This window comes from Aptenodytes patagonicus, chromosome 6 (assembly GCF_965638725.1).
Source record: "Aptenodytes patagonicus chromosome 6, bAptPat1.pri.cur, whole genome shotgun sequence".
Lineage (NCBI taxonomy): Eukaryota > Metazoa > Chordata > Aves > Sphenisciformes > Spheniscidae > Aptenodytes > Aptenodytes patagonicus.
Window position 1 is genome coordinate 33,807,647 of NC_134954.1, and position 27,340 is coordinate 33,834,986.

Here is a 27,340-nt window from a genome sequence, read left to right on the forward strand (position 1 = left end):
AAGTCTTTAATTTGAAGTATATGCAGTAAGGCATGTTACTTGAAACCTAGAAGACAATGGTAATGCAGAGCTACTGATGTTATGGAGTAGGTAACAGCTGCTACATTTTCTGAAGAATACAATAAATGAAAGACTTAGTTCATCATATGCAAATTCTTCACTAAAGGGAAGCAAGAATGTTGATATATTTCATCAAAATATGAAAGAATAAGATTTCCAGTACTGAAGATTCAGGATTGGTCCAGTAGGTTTACATCCCTTAATGCAAACTTGAAGAGAAATCCTGGGGCAGGAAGCATGATAGTTGTTTGGTGGTCAATTGCTTTTTATTGGCGATAGACCTGAGGGTGAGAGGCATAAGCAGTGCATTTTACAGGATCATGTAAGTTGTGTTTGAGAGATAAAATGATATAAGCACATTTGTGGAGTGTCTTGCTAACAATTAGGAATTGTTTTCCATTAACACCAAAAACTGAAATGAAAACAAATTCTGGAAGAGGGAGAAAGTTTGACAATTCCTTATTTTTTAAAACCTTTGCCTTTTCTACAGCTGCTGTTGTACACTTGGAGACTTTGTTTCTGGATGTGTTCTGCCTCATCTGCTTATGCATTCAGTGCCATGAATAAAATGTGGTTTTTGTTATTGTTCCACCATAGTAATTTCTCCTCCATCAAATACTAAACATTAGTGTTGGACATGTATGTGTCAGTAATGTCTGTATTGCACCCATAGATTTAAGTTTTAGTTCTGTGTGCTGATGTGTACATAGACACTAATCTGAAGGACTGTGATTTTTCTTTCTCCAGAGATGGAGGTTGTGTTCAGTTTTGTAAGCGTATCTGAAAAGATGACAGTATCTGCTCTCAGTTTTTGTTATGTGTCAAGTATCATGTCCAATCCGATAGCAATCAGCTACTGCTTTTTTTAAATGCAGGGCATTGTACATAGAAGCCTCTCTGAATACATGGTGTTTTTAAATATCATGTGGAAACATGCTTTCAGTTTTTTGTGCTTGGATTTTTAATTTCTATTCTATTCCTGCTTTGTCATTTTACAGTCTGCGTTATGCATTTGCATTGCTGTTGTGTTTAGTACCCTGGGAAAATAATGCTGCTGCTAAATTGTCTTCCATCTTGCAGAGCCTTATTCTCAATAGAGAAGAAAAGGAGAACCAGAATAGAAATAAGTCAGATGTCCTGTCAGCTTGACAGAGGTTGAATTATGGAAAAACATCCGTCTGCTAAATTTTATCATGCTGCAGTTCCTGGTGGAGCTGGTGACAGAAGCTGAAAAGAGCAGTGACAATTTCTGCCATTCTTTTTGAGCCAAGTGACCTGAACAGCAAACTGATTGCATAGCGAGTAACATGGTAACAGCACGGCTGCTAACAGGGCTCAATTGTGGGGGATGTATCCAAATGTGAGGATTAAAAAAAATAATAATAATACTGCTTGGTAATATCTGTTAGCGAGATGATTCTTTAACCCTGCTTTTGCAGTTGCTAATGATGCTGTAATGGAGGGTGGCGGAGCTGACCACAAGGTTAGATAAGGGCCAAAAAGGGCTTCAGCAGAGCATGAGCTCCTTAAAGTGCCATCTTACATTTTCCTTATTACAGTGACAACTCTTTTCTTACTTGCATCTCTTTTATTTCTAAGAGGCCTGTCTAAACTGTGGCTCATTTGCTGCGTTTTGGGGGATAGTCTGCCTTGCTAGCAGATCTTCATTGCTCTTCCTACTGCTATGCTCTTTATTATGGCATGATTGCTTAATCTGATTTTTTTCCCTTAAATTTTTATTGACAAATCTTAAAACGTGTTAACACCTCATCTGCTGCCTTACAGCATGTGTTCTGTACAGCTTGTCCAACAAGTTCTCAAATACAGAGGGCAGTGTGAAATGTCTAAAGCTTGATTTCTTTAATTATCCCTAATATGTTGTCCCTTGGTCGTTGGTTTTAAATGTCTTTTGTGGATTTAACTTCAAATTTTTTGGCACAAAATGACTTTGCTGGCTTAGCGTTGCTGAATGAATGAATAAGAGCAAACATGCAAGGTGTCTTTTCAAGACGGATGCAAGGGAACATGCCCCCTGCCCCTTGCTATAAAACTGGCTGTGAGAATAACACCAGCCTGCTCAGAGCATCACCGGAGTGTTTTGGGACACCTGGAAGTAAAACCTGTGCTCAGGGTAGAGTCAGAAGGCTGTCAGAACAAAGGCAGGAGGCAGTACCAAGCCTGGGGAGTCTTGTGAGAAAATCTGACTTCACCTTGAGAAGCAGCTGTGGTGGGCACTGTTCTGTTGGTGCATCGTGCCCTGGTATTTCTAGCCATCCCCTGAGGTTCCAGAGAACAATTGTTGCTCTTATGTATTTGTTATTTCTGGCATACAGCATACTGAAGCTCTTTCATCTGACTTGTCAAACAAAAAACTCTGTCAAAATGCTGATATTACATTTATACCTCGTAGTTCCTATAACTTGTCTGTTTCTGGGTGTGTTTGCAGTGTATTTAGTAACATTTATTAAAGAGAATAACTCGCTTTTTCCTCTTGTAATAAAGGGATGCTTTTGTCTGAGCTATCAAACACTTAAAACTGGTGTAATAAACATAATCCTTTTGTAATGTTCTCTGTTGTGTAACAAACACATTTTAAACATCAAAGTTTATTATTAGCATAGATTGTTCTTCCAAAGTGATTTCTGAAATGCATTGCAAATCGTTCCCTTTCAACTAATCTGTATGCATATGCAAATCCTATTGAAACTGTTTGCTTCTCTGGGATTAGCACTTGTGTATTCAGGGTTTAAAAGCCTGCATGAATGTATGGGGGTGGTGTGTGGAGTGAGACAGAATGAGTGTGGGCATTAGTCTTCTGAATTCCTGCCTATGCCAGAAAACACCCAGCGCTGCTGCCAAGTTAAAAAAATACGCGCTTTTTTTCTCTCATTTGTCATAAAGTAGAGAATCCTTAAACTAATTGTATATAATTTAATTTTGAAATTGGTGTTTGATCTGATGAGGTTGCTTGCAGTGGTAAGTCCGTGGTGTTGCAGAAGGAAACTCTTGATCATTAAAGGTGGAACATTTGCAGCATTCTTGTAATGTGACTTTTGTCAGCATTAAGTGCGCAGTGAACTATATCTGTAAACTACTCATTTTATTTTAGTTTTTGTGAAGATGGGATTGGCCCATGTGCTGACCAGTCTTAACAGTGAATTACTTAACAGGTAAATTTATTTACTGCCAGTCACTAAGACTGCTGGTGGATGGTCAGGCCCGCCAAGTTGGGGTATTTTGAGATGCTTGTTAAGGGATATAAACCTTAGCTGGATGCGGTATTGGGCTAGGATAGCTGTTGGCATCTGGGCATCCCAAATCCTTTGCTAAGGATAAAAATATCCCTTGAACATACGGAAGCTTGTTGTCCTGTTCATCCAGTTGCTTTAATGATGCCTAGATTCTTGGGGTAGTGCAATCTTTAACGTAAATTTTGTAAATCAATGTTGTTCACTTATATCAAACCCTTTTTGTTTCTTTTCCTTAGTTATTTGAGTTGTATATGCGCGCATGCCCAAAGCAGCATGGCCAGATTCTGTCCATGCTGATCTAGTTAGTATTTTGTGGAAAATGGAAAATACAGCATAGTATTGTACAACTCAGAGATAAGTCTGTAGAATATAGAACTACTTTCTGAGTAGCCTCTCTTTACATATTTTGGTATTTCATTAATTTTGTCTTTCCAGAAGTAACAATCTTCCTGAGATCCATGTAGACTTGTTTTAGCAATGCATGCTCCATTTTGTTTTAAGTAGTAAGCTGGAAAGTTAGTTGGCAGATGGATGGGACCACGTGGGCTGTCTCTGCATTACGAAAATTATCCTGACTGTTAAGTGTGACTGTTGGGCACAGGGGCTCAACTAGTTTTATTAAGGGATTATGGAAACTGGGGACTCCGGCAAACTTGTTTGGTGTCAGCTGGTGGCTCCGTGTACGCGCCCTCAGTTAATAAAGCATTTTGAGAGTTTTTTGGTTAAAATACCTGTGCTGTGTTTTCTCGGCTGTTACTGCCTGCCTTAATGCTGACAACTGGTTCATGTAATGTGCTAGTCCTTTTCTTGCCAACGCCTGTGCTTGTAGTACTGCAAATGTCATTTCAATAAGCTGGCCTCCACCAGTATTAGATTTAAAGATGTGGAGGATATGTAAGGAAGAGATTATTAAAATTTCAAGTGTCGTACAAAAATTTTGCCATGAAGAGTTTTTTCATGCTCATTTGAACTGCCTAGCATCTGTGATTTGGAGAGGGGCTGGGGCCAGAAGTGGTTTCTCAATGGGTATTTGACAGTCAGCACATCTGACTTCACTTCATTACCTGCTGATAATTGGTAACTAATGTGGAGTAGCCAAGCTGTGCGCTTTGGCCCTCAGTTTGCTGTTGTTTGGTTTTCTTTGGTTTTCTTTTTTTTTTTTTTTGTTTATAGCCCTTGAATGAAGGTTTCCTTTTAACTTTTAAAACTTAAAATGAACTTTTTAAGGAAGTCTCTACACAGGTAGAGACAGAAGGCAGGTTTTCTTGAGCATGTTTCAGTCATACATGTCAAGTGCTTGGTAGCAAACGCTGCATTCGCTCAGGAACCTCTGCGGAGAAATGGGAAATCTTTACCAGCCATTTGGCGCCAGTGCCAGTACGTGTGTGTTTTGTAGTTACTCAGCTGGCATTACTGCTTAACAAAAAGTCCTTGCATTGTCCAAATTATTTGCAGTCCTCTTACTGGGATTAATTTCATTCCTGCCTTATGTGTACATGCATGATGGAAGCCTTAATTTCCAGCAAGGTTCTTCTGAGGAAGATGATCGTCTTTATCCTTACAATGTCAGGGTGAGACCCAGCCATACCTGACAAGGTGAGGGTGCCGCTGGGTACTGCTGTGGCTATGGGCACCAGACAGAGCTGGCAGCGCTTGCTGCCGTAGTGCTCCTACATGGGCAGGAGTTGTCCCACCTGCTGGGGAAGCCAGTGTGGTCCTTTCTCAGTGGATTGAAAATCAACAATTGATGTAACTAGGCATGAAGCAGATGTGGTAGAAAAATGGAAATTTGTTTTCATGTGGTGGTGACACATTTCGCAATTTGTTTGTCAATTATTTTGCTTTGTTTGTGAAACAAATGTTGTTTATCTTGGATTTTAAAAGTAGTATCTAGGACTTGTTCTCAGTCAAGGGATCCTCTACTTTCCTTGGAAGAAAGTAAAGCAGTGCACTGCTGTCAGCCAGGCTTTGCGGGGTTGGTATCAACTGTAGAGAAAGCAGTGCCTCGCTCAGAGCATGAGCGCTGGTTAATCACCTGGGGGAGCTTTAATTCAGAAGAAGAATTATTATAAAGCTGGTATAAGACTAAAAAGTTGATAGAATTTTGTTAATAAATGTATGAATACATATTCTTTTCTGTTTTCAGTATAATAGACATCAAGATTTCTAAGCACACAAGATACTGCTGTGTTAGGTACCTTCTGGAGTGTCTCACCACGTGCATGACCTTTGAAAAAGCTGAAGATGGTTTTCAGAGTCACAAAAACAATTTTAACTTTAGATCTTGAAGAAAAACAAACCTTTGCCTATCTGCATTTAATGAAGGCACGTTATTGGCAGATGCTGAAGAAATATTTTTTCCATAGAAAATTGGATTTTGTGCATAAATTTGTTAATATTAATAAAGACAGGTCATTACTGGTTTCAAGTCATATATGCAAACTCCAAGAGATGTAGTGTGTTAGTGGTGCTTCTGTTGGTGATACTTTTGTATAAAAAAAATTGTGAGGAGTAAATCAGTTTCAGTTTGGCATGTATACAATTGACTTGCTCTCATCATTTATGCCTCTTCTGATGGCTGATACAGTTGCTTGTGTCTTATGCATCATAATTTACAGTCTCATGGAAAGGTATGTTTAGATTTAAGCTGTGCAATAGTGTAACTAATGAGACATATAGGAAATTTATAGCACTTGATGATTGATTGGATAAGTACCTAGACATTAATTGAAATCTGAGGACTCCCAGCTGTCTTTCAGTTTAAAAAAAAAACAAACAACCCAACAACTTTTTGGACAAGCAAAACTATTGCTTTGTAGTATTTTGGAAGTACTTTTCATGTTTATGGAAAACATGGTTGGAATGGAAAGGTGGGAGGCTGGTAGTTTTGTGGGGTTTTTTTTTGTAATTTGCTAGTGCTTGGGTAACTAGAGTGTGCCCTCTAATCACCTGCAGGAACTGATTAATTTGTACCTATCACAGTATCACTTAGCTCCTTATTTTACAATCTCAGTGTGACTTCAGTTGTCTTCCCCTGAGATTGTGCATTTTGGCCCCAATTCAGTACGGCAACTTGCCTGTAGTCAGTAGTTTCTGCTTATCTTCCCTGTCCCTGTTTAGCAGAGAGGCACTCAGGCCTAACTGTTGTGTGACAAATTATCTGGATAAATACTTTACATTAATCTTTCCATTAATAATGCTGTTGAACCGGTCATCTCTTTAGAGATTGCACAGCTTGCTTCTGTGCTGTCATACTGTAAATGTACCATTCTTGCTGAAGCTTAGTCTTGTGAAAATGTCTAAATTTTCCCATTAAGTGCTTAAAAAGTAATAAAACTAAAGCCATTAGCCTTCACTCGTCAGATCTGTATCAAGAGAAATATTCTTCAGTGCAATAAATCTGATCAAGTGTTCGACATTTATATCATTCGAGTTCATTCTCTGGAAATGGACATTTGAAGGTAAATTGCATTAAGTAGGGCAGTTTAAATTTTTAATACAATCTTATTGTAACTGTTAGCAAATGATTAAAGTGCAAAGGGGGGGCTTATATGTTTTGTGAGATTTATGTTAAATGCTATATGATGCTTCTACTCTGGCGGGTTACTGCTTTCATGACAGCTGAATGTGCATAAAACCCACAAAAACTAATAAATAATTTAGTCTTTAGTAATAGAGTAGATGACTTTATATCTGCTATTGGATTTGTGGAGATCATTTTTGGAATGGGATTTATTTCACCTGTGAGTGAAGCAGCAAGCAGTCTTGGTAACAAACTTAGCAATTTTTCTCATAGGAATTAGTGTGTCTAAGAGGTGGATTTTGATGGCTCAGTGGACAATGAGCTCATCAGCTGAGGTGTTTTATATAATCTTATCTAGAACCTTGGTAGTTTGTTTTGAGGAGGGTTTTTCTTTAAAGTACAAGAACATTGTTGTATTCTTGATTTTGATGGTGAACAGCGTACATAACTTAGGCTTCAGAAGTGGTGATATGTTTGTATGTCTTTTGGATGTTGCCGTGGTATTACTGTTTTTGCTTTGCATAATGTATATGTTCTTACATTGTAACGCAGTTTGATAGAGATTATCACCTTCAGGTGCAGCTGCACCAGTATTGTAATAGTGATTTTTTGAGTGTCTTAAAAGTACCTCAAATTCTTTTATTTTGAAAAATTCTGCTAGGGAGGAATAACTACTATGTGGTATATATCTAGTGCCCAAAAGCCATGAAGCTGATTTTGTCCAAAGATGCAACACATCTTGAAGACAGAGCTGCTGATGTTTGAGGCAGACAGTCAGGAGGCTGGAAATACTCTGCATGAGACGCGATACCCGATTTCTTTTTGGTTTTTTTCTGCGGAGAATATCCACATCTTGAGGATTAATACCCGTATTTAAAGTGAGGGAAGTAAACTTTGTTCAAATTATATACCATCTTGTTGCTGGTACTTCCGTAATTGTAGCTCCTTTGAATGCCACGTGAACATAATGTTTTTGCCGTATCCCAGGAGTCAGGTTAAAATAGAGCTGTTGGGGGTTTTGCTGGTCGTCCGGACCTCGGATATGCCCAGATACTTGTAATCAAAGCATGGATGACTCCTCTACGTGTAAATTGTCTGCTTTGTAGTATTTGGCCTGCCATGTGACTGTGTCTACCAGATGTGCGAGGAGGGCAGGGGAAGACAGAAATGGCTTGCCATTAATTTTAATCTACCACTACAGAACTCAAGTGTGCCTTCAGTTATATGGTTTTATTAATCAAGCTGCAGTTTGGAGCAATATCATCATGCTTGCATCACACAGTGATAGGGAAAGTGCGATGTGGTTGGAAAACGGGATAAAAATAGCAATTTAGTTTAGGAGACAAAATGCTGGGTTTGATTAAACATACGCATTACAACTTCTCTGCCTGTGTGAAGTTTGGTATTAAAAACACGGAAACAAAAGAGAACCAACTTCTTGGTGGCAGAGCCACCTCTATGGATTATTTCAAATAGATACTGGCTGAAAATGAATTTTGAAGAGTGTTACAAAATTGCCATGGAATACTGATGCAAAGTCTTCAGTATTCATTGGTTAAGTAGTTAATACCTGGATGCAACAGAGCATAAGTGAGGCTGGATATTTAAATGCTGAATAAAATTAGGTAATTTTCCACAAGAACCATTAGCAGAGCATCAGAAAGGTGGACAGTGTAGCTAGTGCTTGGAGTGCCCTTAAACCACGTTCTGGTCATTATCCTATCTTCCAGCCACATCGTACTTGTCTTGCAACTTCAGAGATTAGCATCTGTCTGCTTTCTGCCAATTCGGTCTCCAAAGGGAGTTTATGTTGAAAGTTCATAGACCATCTTGAGATGGAGCAAAACAGTAGATTGGGTCACCCGTGCTTGCAGTGATCATTGACTCTACACCGTGCTTTTCATCCTCTGTGAAGGGGGTGCTAAATCCTGCCCTTAGGGCATCCAAACTTGTCTTGCTTACAAACAAGCTAGTTTTAGGGCTGCCGCAATACCTCAGAATTTGAAGATACATAACTTCTATTTGCAAGTTACATTTTTCACCCTGCCGCACTGGGCATATGGCCCTTGTTTTGGGACCACGTGTGCAGTGTATGCATGTAGTTCTGCATGCCCTGATCTTAGGTCACAGTTGCACTTCTGGGTTCAGAGGTTTTGGGTTGTTAGGAAACAATTTTAAGTCATTTTGGCAGTTTAAAAAAAAAAAAAATCATTGATTATTCTAGTGAAAGGCCTGTTTTTTTGGTAACAATGTAAACCTTTTCTCCACAGAGAAAAGAACTGTCTGAATGAGGCATAAGTTAAGTTGAATTTGATTTAGTAAATGTGAATAAGTTTATTTCTTTCTATAAGGATGGATACATCTGAGTCGCACTAATATAACCAGAAGCTTTCTATCATTTTGTGTCCTTGTCTGTGTGCTGTTAGTGAGCTTATTGGATGTGCCTAAATCTTTAGGAAGTAGAAATGTTGTCTGTGAAAACTGTAATTTGACAGCATGCTCCACAAAATAGGCTTTCCATGAAGCTATTTCAAAATGTAAATATGAAATTGCTTGCCAGGTGGTAAAATTCTTAAGTATAGTATTGTTGTATGTTATTTAATTCTATGTTTTGACATGATTAATATGATTACTAAACAATTCTATGTTTTGACATAGAATTAAATAACATACAACAATACTATACTTAAGAATTTTGTTCTTAAATGATAGCTAAAAACCCAATTATTTTATTTATGCACATTTTATGAAACATGTCAATTTGACATTGTATTTGAATGTGCTGTTTTCTGCTTGGTTTGTTTTCTTGTTTCAACGTTTTTTAACCTTTGTATTTAAAATTGTACCTTTGTGTTGGAAATAACGGGATTTATGACTTGATTCCGTTCTAATGGAAAGATCAATAGAGCTTCATGATTTACTGATTAGGTAAATCCATGTGCAAAAGTCTACCTGTGTGTCTGACACAGTGTTTGCCTTATAAATCCTCAAGCCATATGCTTCTACTTGCAACAGTTTGAGTAGTGAAGAAAACATAGATTTATTTTTTAAATTTCTTTAGATGCCAGATGCTTTCCAGATTGTCTAGCGGATTTATTGGCATATTTGCTTACCTAATCTTGGGAGACAATGATTTGCATCCAAGTTGGGAATGAGTGATATGCAGTGTTAATCATAGTTAACTGTGGAGGAAAAAAATATATTGGCATTGATTAGAGATATTTAATACTGATTCTTATTTATAACTGTATTTTCATATCTGGTAAAACAAGAACAGTTGTTAGTTCTGAGAGCCAGACCTGAAATACGTATTTCAATGAAAGCATCACAAAAAAACCAAAGGTACCAGTAAGGTGTGGTTTTAAATTTATTTTAAGGAGAGTTGTATTAAAATATTTTAGAAACATTAACACTGAACTAGCCCATTGTAGCTGAACTTGATTATTAACAGCGGTGATCATGAAACAATATTTTTTAATATAAAATTCGTGTGTTCATACATACATTTCCAATTTACTTGTATTATGAAATACAGATAGTTTCCAAGAACTATTAGGCTATCTCAGGAGTTATAAAATTGTTTTAGTAGGGTGAAAGAATTGTGCATTTTAGTAATAAGATGCAACTTCAAGGTCTTTTGAGGAGTCTGTGTAATAATATAATAAAACTTTTTATTTATAAAAATACCAACTATACTATTTATAAAATACCAACTTTTCTTTGTAATGTATGTTATGTTCAGTGTATACATGTCTTCTGTTGGTTAACTACAGCCAGGGTGAGCTTGAGCTTGCTTTGAAGAGCCTGCTGTGCTACAGGTAGACTTGCTGCTGAGCAGTGTATTAGACCATCATTCCCAGAAGAACATAAATGGATATATCAAACAATTGTGTATAGCTTGAAGTTCTAACCATCCCACGTTAGAGAAGGTGAAGACTAATACAGACAAGCAAAGTATATAGCATTATTTATCCTGCTTTGTTCGTGTTTCACCTAGCTTCATAGCTGTGTACTTGGCTGTCCTGGCAATCCTAAAATTAACATGAGTAGCCTTGACTTTGTTCCATCCTGAAGGTAACTGTTTATTACAGTCGGCATTTAAATCCCGCAAGTAATAGGAGCAATTACACAATAGCTTCATTTCCAGCAAATTAACAGCCCTATATAAGGTAATTGAGGCATAAATAAAGATAAATTTGTTTTAATATAATGAGATAAAGGGAATTCAGGTAAGAATTGGATCCTATATTAAAAATGGTCTCCCTATTTTGGGAGCAAATTTGAAGCTCTCGCTGGAGTAATCTTAAACAAGTTTTTGTCTACATTTTAGCTTTTTTATATTAAAATAGATATCACAAGGAAGACAACGTGTAATCAGAGAAGGCAGTCTTCTCTATCAGTATATAGTATTCATTCACAGCTAGTGAAGGTTTTTACTTATTTTTAGAAACTTACTTGTGACAACAGCCATACAATATATCAACACTTCGAAAAGATTAATTTGTGTAATTTTACTTGCGTAGTGTAGGAGCAATAGCTTCTCTCCAACTTAGAAAACTAAGTGGGTTTATTTAGCATTACCAAGTTAACACATCTTCTTTTAAAAGGCTTTGGAAAGCAGTATCCAGTGTTACTGTGATTTCAAGAGTGATGCAGAAATTCAGTATTTAACAATGAGAGAAGTGAGGGAAACCAAGAGTTACTGTATCTCCAGAAATAAAGCCCTGGAAGCTCCGTTTCTTCCATGTCCTGAGAATACAGGTACAGGCTGCAGGGAGAAATTACGCTGTCATTGGCAGCAATGTCTGGATGCATTTTATGGGAAGGAATTGCTGAAAGTGAGCAGAAAAGGCTATTGTGGAGGATCATTTTGTAGAGGTACTGTGGGGAGTGCAGAATGGGCACCTACAAAGCTAGAGTGGTCAGACAGGCGGGGTTGCGAGCAGGAGTTTCTGGCAGGACTGAAAAAACTATCCTGATAGTAAAGGGCTCCAGCTGCGAGTTCTGTATGATCTGAAGTAGTCTTTACGCATCTACCTTGCAAAATTTGATGCTTCTAGGACCTCTCCCTGCCTGCCCAACTTACTAACTGTGCAGGAGGCGAACTCAGCCAAAGTAGTCGGGGCAAGGTGGAAATAGGTTTCTCGTGCCTTCAGTCAGCTCTCCAGATACTTGTCTAATGCTGGAAGGGTTGGAGTTGGAACTCCATTGCCAAAGTAATGAGGAATGGGAGATGGGAAAAGGAAGAGAGGCTCTGACTTTCAAAAATGTTGAGGGGTTTATTCTTTTAAGTCACTTCATTTCCTTTCCCTGATTTAAGCCGGAGAGGCTGTTGCCAGCAGTTTAGCTGGCCTACTTGATGAGGCAGCTCTGCAGTACGTGTTTGGGAAAGGAAGGCAGGAATACTTTGCTGCTTAGATTTCCGTGATGTCACATTGTGGAGATGCTTTTGTTTTTAGCCAACTGTTTTAATAGCATGTTACCTTTTGACTTGTCAGCTGAAATGGTTGCATTTGCTTTGGCATTGTCATTGTTTAATACCATGTCTCCTGTAGTTTATCTTCACTGAAATCCTCTTTGATTTTTGGACACTTTGAACCTGCAAACGCAGGTAGTTTCACATAGCAGAAATAAAGTAACAGCACTTAAAATGTATACACTGGTTTAAACATCTTCCTACTTACCTTAGCCTCATCATGGAAGAGGCACATCTCGTGAAATACCTTGCTTCCTTGGTAACCAGAAGGCTGCGCTGAGACGCTTTTCTTTCTAGGTTGTGCATGGGTGCTTGAGAAGTACAGGGAAACAATACAAGAACAAAAGCTATCTGGTTAATATGAATACTCAACGCTTCAAAGGAAGGTGCATTTTAGTGAAGTAGTAAAAATGCAGGTATCATGTATGTATGTAATCAAATCGGTTTTAAGAAGTAAAGATTTGTTAACCAAGCATTTTGTCTAGTGAAACTTTTTAATGGTTTTGGTGCCTTGCACTATAGATTTTTTTTTTTGTCAGATAGTTTGACTCTTTTCTTGCTGTGCAGGGTCAGAGGTGAGTACCTGCACGCTTCATTTTCCCACCCTTGTTGGTCATGTTGTAAAGTGAAATAGAGGTTATCCTGGCAAGTATCGCCATAGTCTGTTAGAGCATTAAGTGGATTTGTGTTCAGTGCAGAACGGTAACTCATCTCCACAGGTATGGCTTTACAGCACACTGTTTCTACAGGGAAAAATAGCTTAAGAAATTTCTGGCCGTATGTTGTGCTCATACCAGCTGATTGTTGGACCACAGCTTAAACTGGATCACTGGAAAGACCTGGGTTTAAAAGTTCTTAAGCTGATTTTCCTGCTAGAAGTGGCATCTCATGCAACTACATACTACGTTGTATACTGGTTTTGTGCATTTGCTTGCCTTGGCTTTATATATTACATGCTTGCACAGAAGAATACAGTATTAAATTGACTGCTAATAATGTTACATGGAACAGATTAGTCATTGTTGGAAAGAACTGAAACAGGTAAGAATTCTGAGGATGAGACTTAGGGGTATTCTATATATTAACATTAAAGGAGAGGTCCCTTGGCAGAGATGTCCGCCTCAGCAGGACAGGGAGGTGTATGTTTGTCACGGTACAGAGCAGTACTGTGATTACACTGCTGTGCTGTGTGTGGACACCTCAATCTTCCCTCGCCCTGGAACAGTGAGTCAGAGTGAGTCAGTCTACAAACCCAGCAAGAAGCTTCCCCTTAACACATTTGTGATTGATTTTTTTTTTTTTTTTTAAAGTCTGTAGTTGTTGAAAATCTTGAATTTGTTCTGGCAACACTTTTAGGACACATGCAAATATATACTGGCTTCCCTCCCTCACTCCTCCACTCCCCCCCCAAAGTAGCTCAAGAAATTGCTACATCCAAGCCCAAGTACTATAGGAGACCAGTATAGGATGAAAGGTAATCTTTGTGTAAACTTTCAGTTTTTTTTTTTTCCCCGGTAGCAGTTAAAATAGGTATTCATGAGTGTCTGTCCCTTCTGTTGTTTTTCAATCAGCCATGAGCATTCCAACTTCAGCTGAAAGCTATTTTCTGTCTGTCAATAAGTGGAAGAAAATTTAGTGCACGATTCTTGCCATCTTTTGCACAAAGTGGCAGGTTTTAACTGAACCTGGTGTTTACTCATACTCAGACACACAGTGGAGATAAATGGTCTTATACATGTTTTCGAGAAACCAATTTTGATTTAAATTAGTGGTAATTCGAGAGGACTGTTTGCATCTCCTAAATACGCAATACTCCTGTACCAGTGATAAATGACAAGAGAAATATCGCCAGGTGTTACAGGTATTGTATGCCTGGAGCCTTCCCTTTTACTATTTTAAGTGTTCCTTGGTAAAAGCAATGTAAAGGGCGCAGCGGTAACTCTATTCACTGACTTTTGGGAAAGAGAGCAGTGATCAGATTGTTGATACCTCTGGACATTTTCCAGGACCCATCTTAAAACCAGGGAGAGATCAGGTCTCAGGCTAGATGACGTTTCCCTAAATGCATCTATTGCGTGATGCAGAGGTACCTTTGTGTTTTCAGTTTTAAGAGGTGTGGAGCTAAATAAGACAATCTTACCTTGTGTCTTGAACTTCTTGTAAGGAGTTTTTTTCCCCCCAGGTCTCTGCCTTTCTTGTCCTTATACTTGAATGAAGCTGTGCTAATGAGATTTTGAGAGACCCAGCTGCCCCTGCCAAAGCAGCCTTGCACTGCACCAGAAGTTGACATGTGAACAGCCCTTTGAACCAAGGAAAGACAACTCTGTCAGAGCAGTTACTCTGGCAACAGTATTTCTAATGGTGATTAGCTCTGAAACGGAGCACAAAGAGGAATCGGTTCATTATGGAGGCGCAGCTCTGGGTTTCGGGGAGAGGAGCTGACCTGCTGTTCCTCCTGCGAGTGAATTTAGTCCTCTGATAGTCAGCCCCATGCCTTGAGAGCGGAATAGGAGAGCTTTGTTTAGTGAGAATTAGTGTACAGGTAATTTTTTCTATCTGCAAATGGAAACGGTGGTGGTTTGCAATGCAGATCTGCTGAGCTGGAGTGGTGAAACCTTGCTTTACAGCTCAGACTGGTAGACCACTGAGCTTTCCTGCTTAGTGGTACAGTCCTTCCAATAAACAATCCAGCGAGAAATTAGCAGGAGCTGCTTACGAGTGAGTGGTTTGACTAACAAAAAGTAGCATTTGAGATGAAAGTGGCAGGGGGTGGGAAGGTTAATTTTGTTTTGGTGAGCTAGGTCAGGCATGGAAGAAGAGGCATTCAATTCAAGAGCTTTCTCTCTAGACTTGGACATTTTATTCATCTTGCAGACCAGGAATTTCACATGCTTTTAATTAACAAGGCCTTAAAGCAAAATATAACTTCTAGTCATTCTGGCTTGTGAAATTAAGTTTAAATGTATAAGAAATAAGCATCAGTCTTCCCCAAAGACCAAATATTTGCTAAACATCAATTCTGCTGGTTTACAACTGTAAATAGCCTTGGCATATCCCTGTTTATTTGCAGAAGAGTTCTTGACTTTGCAGATAAATTTTGTTCAGCTTTTCATACTACAGATAGATGGCTTACAATAAAAATCTCTCTGAAATTGATAGCTTAATTGAGTATATAAAAGTAGAGAGAATGCAATTGACTTTAAAAAAATAGTTTAAATGCTTGTCACTATCTTGATTATTTTTGATATCTGCCACATAGGTTAAGTCAGTATTCATCTGTTTTAGACACATATCTTGGCAAGTATATTTACATTAAATTCAGAAGCACTGAATTGTCTTCGGGATGAGATGGAATCTGAAAGCTCTGGGGCAAAAATATTTCTGCTTTCTTGCATTCTCTACTCACTTTATAGAACAACGTTTGTCTTAATTGCATAGCTTCCTCTGGACTGACATTTCAATTACAGGCACTTCAATATTAATCTGAAGATTTTGACTGTGAGTAGCCTTAAATTGGTTAATGAAGTACACTAGTTGGCTTTCATTAACAGCAAAAAGATGTTTATGTACCACCGCAGCTTACATCAGGCATTCCTGAAGAGCAATATTTATTGCTGTATGTTTTTAGTAGAGGTCCCACCCAGCCACTCAGCTGCCTAAACTGTTGTGGTGGTGGTACTGCCTTTTGGGGGGGGGGAATCACGCTTTTGGATATATTTTGATATACTCTCACAAAGTTGCTCATAAACCCATTGTGAACTTATATATAGTTATAGTTGTGGAAACAAAATGTGTTGGTTTAAGGATTTTTCCTACCACTGCGAAGCAGCTAATGAGTGATCACTTTGAGTCCTAACGAAGATGTAATAACAGAAATGGGTTTGGGGCTGAACAAACAATATAGCATGGCTGTTCTCTGGATCTGGTGTTCTTGTAATTATGATGTATTTCTCTCTTGCTATACAACCATTTAACTGTGGGTTTTTTCCTCCCTAACTACTGTGTCTGAAGATGTCATCAGCAGGAGTTAGCAGATCTGTGGGGTTTTCAGTGCCAGCCATTTTAAGTTTTGTGTATTTCAGGGCTTTCTTCTCTGGAATAGAAGATGTAGAAAATGTGAATTTGCAGCAACACTGCTGAGGAGATATGTGCTGCACCCCTTTTATTGACTTCTGATGGGCAAGATTTTAGGTTTCATCTCTTCTCTCAAGGTAGCTTTAGAAAGAGCACAGTAGGTCTTTTGACAGTCCAGCGATTGCCCCACAGATGATCAGTCACGTCTTTCATATGTTGCAAACTTTGAAGGGTCAGGGTACTCCTTTAGGTACTTCTGAAGCTCGTATCACCATCATATCCAAGGGCAAGTAGCCCTGAGCACTTGAATATTGAATGCAATCTAATTACGGAGTGACAGCTACATGACTGCAATGAAAGAAGCAAAAGCTGTTTGGTGTCTCAAAGGAGAGCAGGTTGCCTAATGAAGAGAGGGGAGAGGCAGGAGGAATCGTGCGCTGGCGGGGGATATTAGACTTGTTGCCGAAATGGAGGGGGAATTGGGAAGGTTTGGCAGCTCAGAAGGGGATTTCCATTAGGGGGCACATCATTTTTCTGACGGAGGGAACAGCTAAGAAATTTGAGGCTAAGAATGGTCTATCCTACAATTTGTAGCACAGTTTTAAGTAGGTAACGTTAGGTCTTCTGCTGCAATTTTGCCATTTTTACAGTGCACGGGATAAATTACCCTTTGTGCTGCTCTGTGTAAGGTTTAGTTTCCAGCTGCTTTGTGGATTACTCTTCACATTTCTAGAGTGACAATCTGTGCTTTTTTTGCTTTTTAGAATTTATTTATTTTTCTAGTGTCTGCTTTTGTAGTACTTAGCTTAGCATTCAGGTCATGCATTTGAGTAGGTGAGTTCAGACTGTCTTGGTTTTTTTTTTTCCTTGTGCCTTCCTAGAGTGATAATTTGGCAAGACTGCATTATGTATGTTAATGTGATGCTACAAACACACCTATATTCAGATTGAAGGAAAGAGGTAAATGTTTTCCTTGACTAATTACCTCTCCTGTGTGAGAGTGGAGGCTTTTGCTGAGAAGGTAGTTTTCATTCATGTGTGGTTTTAATTCAGTTCTGGTCTTAATTTAGGTCTTTACTGCATATGATGAAGACAAATCCATGTGCATATGTTAAAATCTGATCTTCGGTTTGCTCTCTGCATTCACTAATATGTTTTAAAATATTTTAATATATGGCTTTCCAGGCTCCAGATCAATAAACCAATGGGTCTGAAATGACAGAGTGCTACGATATTCCTCTGTAATTTAAACATGATTAGCTGATGAAGGTTATGATCAATATGCCAGGGGAAGATAAATTAATTGATATCATCCTTTCAGGATGATAAGAGGCCTATTGGAGGTGGGATGTAACTAATGAAGCTGCTTCTTCATATATACGAGCCATTTTTTATACAATGTATTCTCACTAAATCATGGTTATGCCATCATTCATTTACATGAAAAACATAAGCCACAGACCAGTTTGTTATTAAAATTGCATTCATTTGAGAAGAAATTGCATGCTTACACAGCTAAACAATATCTCTGCCTGTGCTATAATGTATTGAGGAAAAATAATCTTGGAATTTACATAAATATCTTTTTATATTTTCTAAACAGGACAGATTGAATGCTCTTAGTCTAATTATAACAAGTTTCTGTGTGACTTTTTAAGTAGATGCCAATAATTGTTGCCATTCCGCTTCACTGACCGATTTTGGTGGTGACGGTGCAAGTGACTACAAAATCCTTTGCACAAGTTTCATGAAGTGCTTCACTTCATGAATATTACTGCGTGCAAGGAAGCTAAATTTAGTTATTAGTATTTTTGATTATCCACTACACTAGTCTGTTTCTGAAGACTGATGAAATTTTGTTTACTTTTTAATTTGTGACCCAAAAGGTAGGCAACAACTACAGTGTAAAGGATTTTATTTTTAAGTATTTATGACCTAAAAAGAGCTCTTTCCAAAGGCCTTAGCTGAATAGCGGAATGAACTGAAATTCCCATGTATCACAGAATGAATTTCTGAAATAGTTTGACTTTTTTAAATTGAAAAGTTATAGGGAGAGGTATGGAAGTTGCTGCATTTCAGATCAGCTCTGTTTCCAATTTTTATTGTAAGTCTGCTAAGCTGTATATAGAGATATTAATGACTCTGATCCCTGTCTCCGTTTGATAAATGCTGCTTTTCTTTACATGTCATAGAAAATTTCTTAATAAATTGCAAAATAAATTTGGCATTTTTCCCACTGTGCTAGTGCTGCTAAGTAATAAAAGCTAAAACTAGAAATCATGATATAGCTTCTTTCCATAATGAATTTGAATGGGGTGTGATGTGTGGCACCACTAAGCCAGGTATTCTGTGTCAGGAACCCTTTATCAGTTTTATCATTCCGATTATCATTTGTTTCAAACGCTTTAAACTTGTGGTTTCAAAAACTGATTGTCTTGATGCAGTGGCCAGCAATTAAGAAAAGTCCACCTTATTCTTCAGCAGCAGAGAGAACACGCCTTCTTGTAAACTAAACCTGCTTGGACTGGGAGCAATAGCTTTCCTAATGAACTGTCATTCTGTGATGCAGGACACCTTCCAGGATTGTACAACTAAGTAGCACTGAGATGAACTTGAACTAGATCATTAGTCAAGTGTTGCTCATACTTCTCTTCTATCTTCAAGGAGAACATCCCAAAGAAGAATGGAAAATGGGTACTACCATAAGCTCTGTTAGTGTGGTATTATAAGCATATAGTGCACTTGTTATAGCCTTCCTGGTATAGCTTTTTGTAACTTTTACGCCTGCCTTTTCCCCTTCTGTTTGGATGTTACTGGTTCTCTGGTGCTGACCTGGTGGAGTGAGAGTTCTGGGGCAATTTCATCCATGTGGAGAACAGAGCTGGAGTCTCACACGGAGCATATTGTGGACAACCAGCATCTGTCATCTTAATTGCATGTATTACAATCAATTTTTGGAGCAGGCTTTGGCAATGGAAAACCCTGTTTTGTGTATTGTGCCTTCTGTGTATTTCTGACATACCATATTTTCTAGTGTGTACTATAGCTTACCTGCCTGTATGTTTTGTTTTTCTTTAGTTGCTCAGAAGATCGTTGCAACAAGGAAGAAACAGCAACTCTCAATTGGACCCTGCAAATCTCTACCAAACTCTCCAAGCCACTCATCTGTGTGTTCTGCCCAGGTTTCTGCCATACATATCAGCCAGGTACAGACTAGAATGAATGCTTGCTTGAAAAAGGAACTGATAGGTTGCTTTTCATCTAATGTATCTAATGCCAGTGCTCTTTTTGCTGCTTGATAGGTAGTTGGCATTTTTTGCAAAGGTATCGGCGATCTGTAGTTTGAAGCAATATTTTTTTTTAATTGGCTTGACTTTGTTTCAAGAAATTGCTGCAGTAAAATAGTTTGGCTTTAAAGCCATCTTTGATCGTACTGATTTATGCCCAGCAGCCTGCTGTTCTGAGTAGACCAATTGTTACAATAGCAGGATTTGTTGTACTGTGTTTTAAAATTACCTCGCTATGTTTTTGGTTATTGTTCTCATTCAGTTGTGCACTGAGCGATAATAGCTGGTGTATCTCAGTGGCTAGCGTGCAAGAATTTTACATTTGTGAGCACTGTGCACAGTTGTAATTGCCTGTCTCTGTTATGCTCAATTGAAATGATTCCCCTTTAATGACATAGCGATATATGTTGCTATTGACTTGTAGATACTATGTGTAAAAAACAAAACAAGATGTTATATTGCCTAATGTATGGCAGGAAAGTCTGGTGGCCTTGATGGTATTTTTGGAAACATGGTTAATACCAAAATTTTCTAACTTGCACGATTTTTACCTACATACGTTAATACACTCTCCTGTATTTCCCTTGTGATACCCTTCCTCAGTATTGTTTTCTAGTGTCAAGTGATAATCTCTGTGTATGTTCACAGTTAGGATGTATATAAGCTCTATCATTCAGATCCAAGACCTTTGCAGCCAGGCAGATTATGTTCCCGTCGTGCTCTCTCACTCTGGGCAGATGGGTGTATAGGGCCATCGTTTTGACCCTTGCAGTCTGTGGCCAGAGCTGTGGCCTGGTTTCCTGATTGCCACTATAACAGTCTGAAATGTCTGATACCCACCAACTCTCCTGGCATGTTTTTCGGTCTAAACTGAATAACATGCCAATAATTTCTTCTAAGGTTATGTTGCAGTCTTGAGCCACCAATGTGAGGTTTTGTTTTATCTATGGACCTTTCTCCCACACTGAGAGTGTCTGCTTTTTGGCAAAAAGCCCTATAGTGAAGAAGTGTTCTATATCTGGGGAAAAGGTTTTGTTGCCTTTTTCTCCTTTAATTTGACATGTTACTCTCTTCTGAAAGCACTCTGTTTAGATTTATACCACAGGGTGAAGGCTGTGGTTCTTCTGTGGTCATAGTGACTGGTCTCCTATGCCCTAGTGGAAACTTCCACCATTGGGTTAACTCTGAAAATGCCGATGCCAATTTGGTCTTAGAGTTCTTTGCTGTGAGATGTTCTGCCTTGAGCTGAGTCCAGATACCGACCTCAGACTGTGACTCTCACTTCTGCTGATTACACCAAAAGAAAATGCTGAAGTTCAGACCCCCCTTTCTAAAGCAGGTGCTAAGGTGCATGACTCTTCTAAAGAACCCTGTAGCACCTTCTGGTGAAGATACAAGTTCCTCATATGGAAGAGGTTCTCCCCTTTCTTGTCGTACGTGACATTGTTCAAGTTTCCTCAGCCACTCTCTCTCTGACCAGTTCATTGCCACAAGCACTTGGAACTAACCCTCTATGTGAAATGCTTTTCTTCCAAACAATTTCCTCCGGGCAGTTGTGTATGTTCATATTTTTAGACCGAGAGGGATTATGCTGCCTGTAGGGGCTATCTGAGACCCATCCTATTCAGTGGTGAAAGAGGAAACGTGCTGTCATAGAAATGTGAAGAACGAATAGCACCATTTCCAATGCTGACCTTACTCTTGGATCCAAGAATGACCTAGTTTACTCAGTCTGCTGATGACTATATAGTTTTTCAAGACTTTCTAAGGAGGATAGATGATGCTTTGTACAACCCAGTCTTAGCCAGCTGCATCTCTGTGTTCTGCATTGTCTTAAAGCAGTTGCGGTCACCCTTCTTGTTAATGAAGCTTGTTTGATGAAGAACATCAAATATCTAGGTTTTCACCAGTTTCCCACCCAAGTCTAGTTTGGAAGCCAACAGCAAATACTGAATTCTAGACAAGTACTTCACCTACACAGCAAACTTCTTGCCAGTGATAAGGACTGTTTGGGAAAATCAAGACAAAAGGTAACTTTTGTGTTAAGGATCCCTACAATCTGTTTCAATAAAAATGAAATAATGTTCTTTACTGCCTTTACTAGCTGGCATAATTATCTAATGGGGCAATTGCAACACCAGTCAGAGATGTCTGTCTTCTGAGACTGATGTCATGCCTAAAAGTGTAGGCCATAAATCTGTTTCATGTCTTATTGCCTTTGTGCTGCACTTAAAGGCAGTACGACCTTGTTTAATGAAAGGAAGCTGAATCCTTATCCTAGACTTAAAAGAACTTTGCAACTGCAATTCCAAGTTTAAGATGATCTGGGGAAGGATTTACCATCTCTGATCTTGGCTGGAAGACTGGCTGGTGTCTTGCCCTTTAGAACATCTCTTTTGACGTAATGATGTTTCACTGAAAATTTCCTCCATGAATCAAAAATGTTATCATTACAGTGCCCTGCCACTTGCATTCTCCACAGGAGTGAAGGCCTTCAGAAGTAGTGGTTACACAGATCACTTCAGATAAAGTGAGATATTGTTCCTTCTCTGGTTGGATCACTCTGGTGATCTAACTCCTGCAAACTCCCCACATGACTCTGCAGTCAAGAGCTTAGGCTTTAAAGAAAAGAAAAAAGAAAAAAAAAAGTGTCACCTTACCCAGTCTAGTCCATAGCATACCTTGGGGAAATTCTAAGGCTTAATACCACCAAGGGCTTCTCCACCTAGTAGTTTCAGTTTTCAAATGGTGAAAGACTTGTTTGTGTGTTTGGATGCATATCTATACTCATGTCCAGTAGTCCTAGGTGGTGAACACCTAGGTAATGTCCCCTTCCAGAAAATGCTCTCAGATATGCCTACACTCGTGCACTTACGTATTTCCGGAGACCTGTTTCACAGAATGAGATGATTCCTATTCCAGTGACAAAATCCACCTGTGTTTTTCTTCTCTGACGTTTATTTTATAATGCCTGTATGTCAGTCAAGGTGAGGGTTTTACATGGAAACCTTTGATAGCCAGAGTCAATAACCCTTGGTGCAAGTACTTCACGTACATATGTTGGCTTTCAGGGTAGCAGAGTGCAGGCAAAGAATTTTATTCTCAAATCCAAGGTTATCATTCATGATTCATGATGGACAGAACTATTGTATACTCTGTCAGCAAGAAGGATGGTGCAATATTGCTTATATTCTGCTAGGAAACAATCTGTCTGATGCATTGAGAAGTACTTCAGTCAGCAGCTCACCTTGTGGTTTTTCTGAACATTTCAAGAGGTAGACTGAGTTATTTTGAGAGGAAGAAGTGTTGTTTAGTGTATTGAAGGCCTCTTATTGGCCACAGGGCATCTCGGGATAGGTCTTTTTACTTTGGCCATCAACAAGAAATGCACACTGGGGGAGTACAGACCAGTCACTTCTGTATCTAATGTCCTCCCCACCTCTATCCCACCTTTCATTCCCCTTGCCCCTTGCCAGTCTTTCTAGGCATGATATGCTTGTAGACCATGCTAAATCTTATTTCAAAATAGCATGAGTTCCCCTTACATCACAAAACCACATAGGCATTCCTTTTCCCTAAACTCATTCCTGTACTGAAGGAATTGCTTGTCCTTTACACCTGACATATGAGGAAGGCATTTTTAAGATATTAGCTTACAAGAATAGTGCCAATATCCAAGAGTTCCAAAGGGCTTTTTTCTCTGCCCAGACCTTGAAAGTGGAGATCATCTTGTTCCAAAAACCATGAGGCTGCTCAGGTGGGTGCCACCTTTGGTCCTCAGTGCATTCCACCTGAGCTCAAGATGCATCAGAAATCTGTGTGAAGTAGCCCTGTACTGGATAACCTGTTGAGTAGTTACCTGGAGCTGTGCCTATTTTTAAGTTTACACTGTTGTAAAAACATCTGAAAATCCCGTGGCACGACACCTGTAGTTGCTGTTTGTGTGAAGGGATTTGGGCCCCTCTTCAGGCAAATTGATGATGTGAACATTCCAACTAGGAGTCTCCAGCAGTGTGAGCTTACTGGTAGACTACAGTTTTGAAGGTAAAAATGAAAAGATTATTTACCAGTGACTATGCTTCTGTGAAATCTGTAGTCTGCATGTATTTTCACACTTGCTGTCTTTCCTGGAATTCAGCTGTTTATGTTCTGCTGTGAGAGGGGATTGAAATGGCACCATGTTTCCATGTCTGCCTGTACTACATGTATTCTTCTGTGACAGAGAGGGCCTTAGACACCACACCTTCCATGCTCTGAATTTAAAAATATTACCTGAGTGAGTAGCGAGTTGCTACTGTGTAAAGTCACCTGCACACTCATTATACATGTGGACTGCAGTGCAAAGAAATGTGTTTACTGGTCAGCAGTGTCACTCTCCTAGGAGATTTGCATTATACCTGAGAGAGGTATGGAGCTTAACATACATTTTACTAAACTGCAGCTCAGGTATGGCTAGCACGCAAGCTTGCTCGCTACTACCTGCTGCAAATCTGTAAAGATGCATTATTTATGCTTGCACTATGGTTCCATAAAGTTTTTACTACAACATGATTGTCTAAACATGTAAATTAAACTATTAAAAGCAAAGTGCAGTCAGCTTAATCATCCATTATTTTACTGTGTATGAGACCTGATCATGGATAAGCACTAAATAGTAGTGTACAATTATCTTATTTATAGTGGGGGTCATTTGGGATGAAATATTCTGTTGTAATAATGGGCACTTGCATAAAGAAGAGACTACGTTGCTTAACTAGCTTTTCCTTCTGCTTTTTCATGTAATTGCAAAACGAAAACTAAAGAGAAGTGAAAATAATGTTTAATACCATTGCAACATACCTCATAATCCTTTTGTATTTACAGGGCTATTTCTAAGTAATCTCTAACATTTATTTAAAATAAGCATTTTTTATATATATGTGTGTGTGTATGTGTGTATATATATGTGAGTGTGTATATATTCTCCTTTGTTCATGTGCATAGTTTCTCACACAGTACACATGTATATGGAAGTGCATTCTCCAGGACTCAAATGTGCATGTGTCGGTGTACTTTTTCCTCCTTTCTTTATCTTCACAGGACTGCAGTTACGTTCCTGTGTTAGTTTTTGTTTTGCTTGTTGTTACCTTTTTCTTTCTAAGGTCTCTTAAACTTCAGACTCGGACTTGATCATCTTTTAGATTTTTCCAGTTCATAATGCAGTTGCTGCCACTGTAGTATTGAGGCCTATTGTCACATTTAGTTAATTAAATGTTATTAGTAATTTCATTGAGATTACTTTTTTTGGATGTGCCAACTTACTGTGTCTTCAGAAGTTGTCATCAGATTCTCTTGGTGCTCTTTGGTTTGTCTGATAGAACAGATCTGCTCTTTACTCTACCTTGCTGTTTCAATGAGAAAAGGTAAAAGCTCCTGAGAGGGACAAGTTCTAATATGGCCCAAAAGATGAGGTTAAACTGCTAAATACGGGAAAATAGTACAATTATTACAAGGCAATTTGATCTTACTGTGGAGGGCTAGACTTACTGAAATCTCTGGAGTCATTTATCTGGACCTAGGTTTGAACTCTGCTGTCAAATTTGTATTCCACGGCAGCATGCTCAAAGCTTTCTGGCTTTTGCTGAGGCAAGGACTAAACAGTTTCCTCCTTGATCTGTCTTTGGATGTGTGGCTGTATATCACCAAAATCCCGTGAATAAATTGGACTCCCACCTATAGTGTTGTCAGATGAGAGACTGAGATAATGTGACTCTCAGAAGAGAAATTGTACACAAGTGGGCAAAGAAAAATGTGTCCTGACTAAAGAATTTTCCATGAGGCTTCTGTATTTCTACAGAAATACGCTTTTCCCTGCTTTCCCCAAGAACAGAAGGTGCAGACACCAAGTGCATTCTGTCATAGGGTATGTAATCTGTGCTTTTGATCAAGGCTTGCTTTATTCTAACAGTTCCCAGGCTCCCTGAAGCTCTGGCAGTCTCTTGCCTGTTTCAGAAGTAGGACCTGCCGCCCTCATTTTCTCCTCAAGCAGTGGTTAGAGATGATTTTTCTGGAGGGCATCCTGGTATATCTAGAGAGCAGAAAAAAACATTGATTCTGTTTGTATCAGGTTACTTGTCAAGAAGAAAAATTTCATCTTTATTCTTCCTATGCTCTCATTCAGTGGTTTGGCCTGACATTTGTACTATGTAAGCTTTATGAACCATTTGGCAATACCACATATTTTATATAAGATATAACGTGAATATTTTGCCCTCTTTGTATAATGGGCCAGTCAGGAACATGCCCCTTGCAAATATGAGGTTAAGTCCAACCTTTTCTTAATGCAGGTCACTGCTGAGCTTCTGTCACGCCAGGTAAATTACTCACCAGTTTGTTTACTAAGGAAACCTGAACTATGTAAAAGCTTTGAAAGTGTGGGTTTTGACTTGATTCAGTCCTTTTTCTGCACAGAACTGTAGACATTGTATACAAAGTTTCTGTCTTGTTTTTTTTTATGAGGTACTGGCAGGAATCTTGCTACAGGCTTTAATGCTTTCATTGGCAGTGTCTGTCTTTGAGGTAAATGCGTTGAATGGACCTCTTTGGTCAAGTTATGCCAGGTTGATAGCTTCATCTGAGTTCTTCTTGTCTGGTAACAATATAGTGACAATATTCTGCTAAATTTGTGCTTGCTGCCATGACATTGAGTTTTTTACAGCATCAGTCTATGTGGCAACAAAGCTAGAAGCCTGTAGATACTAAAGGTATACATTTCTGTAAATGGAGTATTGGCCATTCACACAAGGTGTGTTCTAGAAATAACATATCCCCGAAATGAAAGACTTCCAGGGTTTTTCAAATGGTGTGCTGAAGTTCATTGATCACCATCAGGCTGTGTATCTTTCTAGCGGGAAGGAAAGACAAGGTTGTACTGTGTATGTCCAGCGGCTGAGCACATTTCAGAATGGGCATGCTGCCTTAATGAGGACAGGAGAATCTGTCACCCGAGAAAGCCAAACAGGGATCTATCTGTGTAAATGTTTCTACTGGGGCTAATAGTTTCCCTGCCTAGAGTCATTTGATCGACCTCTGTCCCTATTGCCATGACTCTGGTTAGAGCAGTGACTCAGAAATGGCCGTTTATGCTGATGTCTCAGGTATGTCTGAGTCTTGAGAGCAGCTTAGTGGAAAGACTTGTTTGAAAAGGTAATGTTAAGCTGTGTAATGTCCCAATGGGTATTAGAGTGCCTATTTGATTGGTTTTGACTGCCACAAATTTGGCCAGTTTGTCTACAGTCAGTAAATGGGTTTGTTTCTATTAGATACATGTCGGGTTACATGTGCTGTAAGGAAAATTGTTCTTCAGATTCACTGATTTGATTTTTATGACTTGGGACAAACATTAAGCTCTGTGAATTATAGTTATTGCCACGTGTCCTAAATACTGTACTTCACTCCACTGAACTTGTTATTAAATGCTTGCATACCAATGGCAGGAAACTGCCCTCTACAATCTTAATGCGGCAAGGTCCCTAGACTTCTACCTGGTGCAAGCAAACAACCTGATGGAGAGTACTCACTGCCTTTTGTTCCCTTCAGCAGTGCGTTAGGTTCAGATGTTACCAAGAATATGGTTTCCAAGTGCTTGTCTGGCTGCATTTTTCATTGCTCCTGTCTGTGCAGGCTATAA

At 39.0% G+C, this 27,340-nt stretch overlaps 1 protein-coding gene across 8 annotated transcripts in view; it reads left to right on the plus strand.

Moving 5' to 3' along the window:
- Positions 1–27,340, plus strand: part of AGAP1 (ArfGAP with GTPase domain, ankyrin repeat and PH domain 1) — a 392,763-nt gene that overhangs the window by 174,007 nt on the left and 191,416 nt on the right. For all 8 annotated transcript variants that reach the window (XM_076342039.1, XM_076342040.1, XM_076342041.1 and 5 more), the window contains one exon: positions 19,463–19,590. In XM_076342039.1, the coding sequence (XP_076198154.1) occupies positions 19,463–19,590 (128 nt within the window). The remainder of the gene's footprint in view (positions 1–19,462; positions 19,591–27,340) is intronic.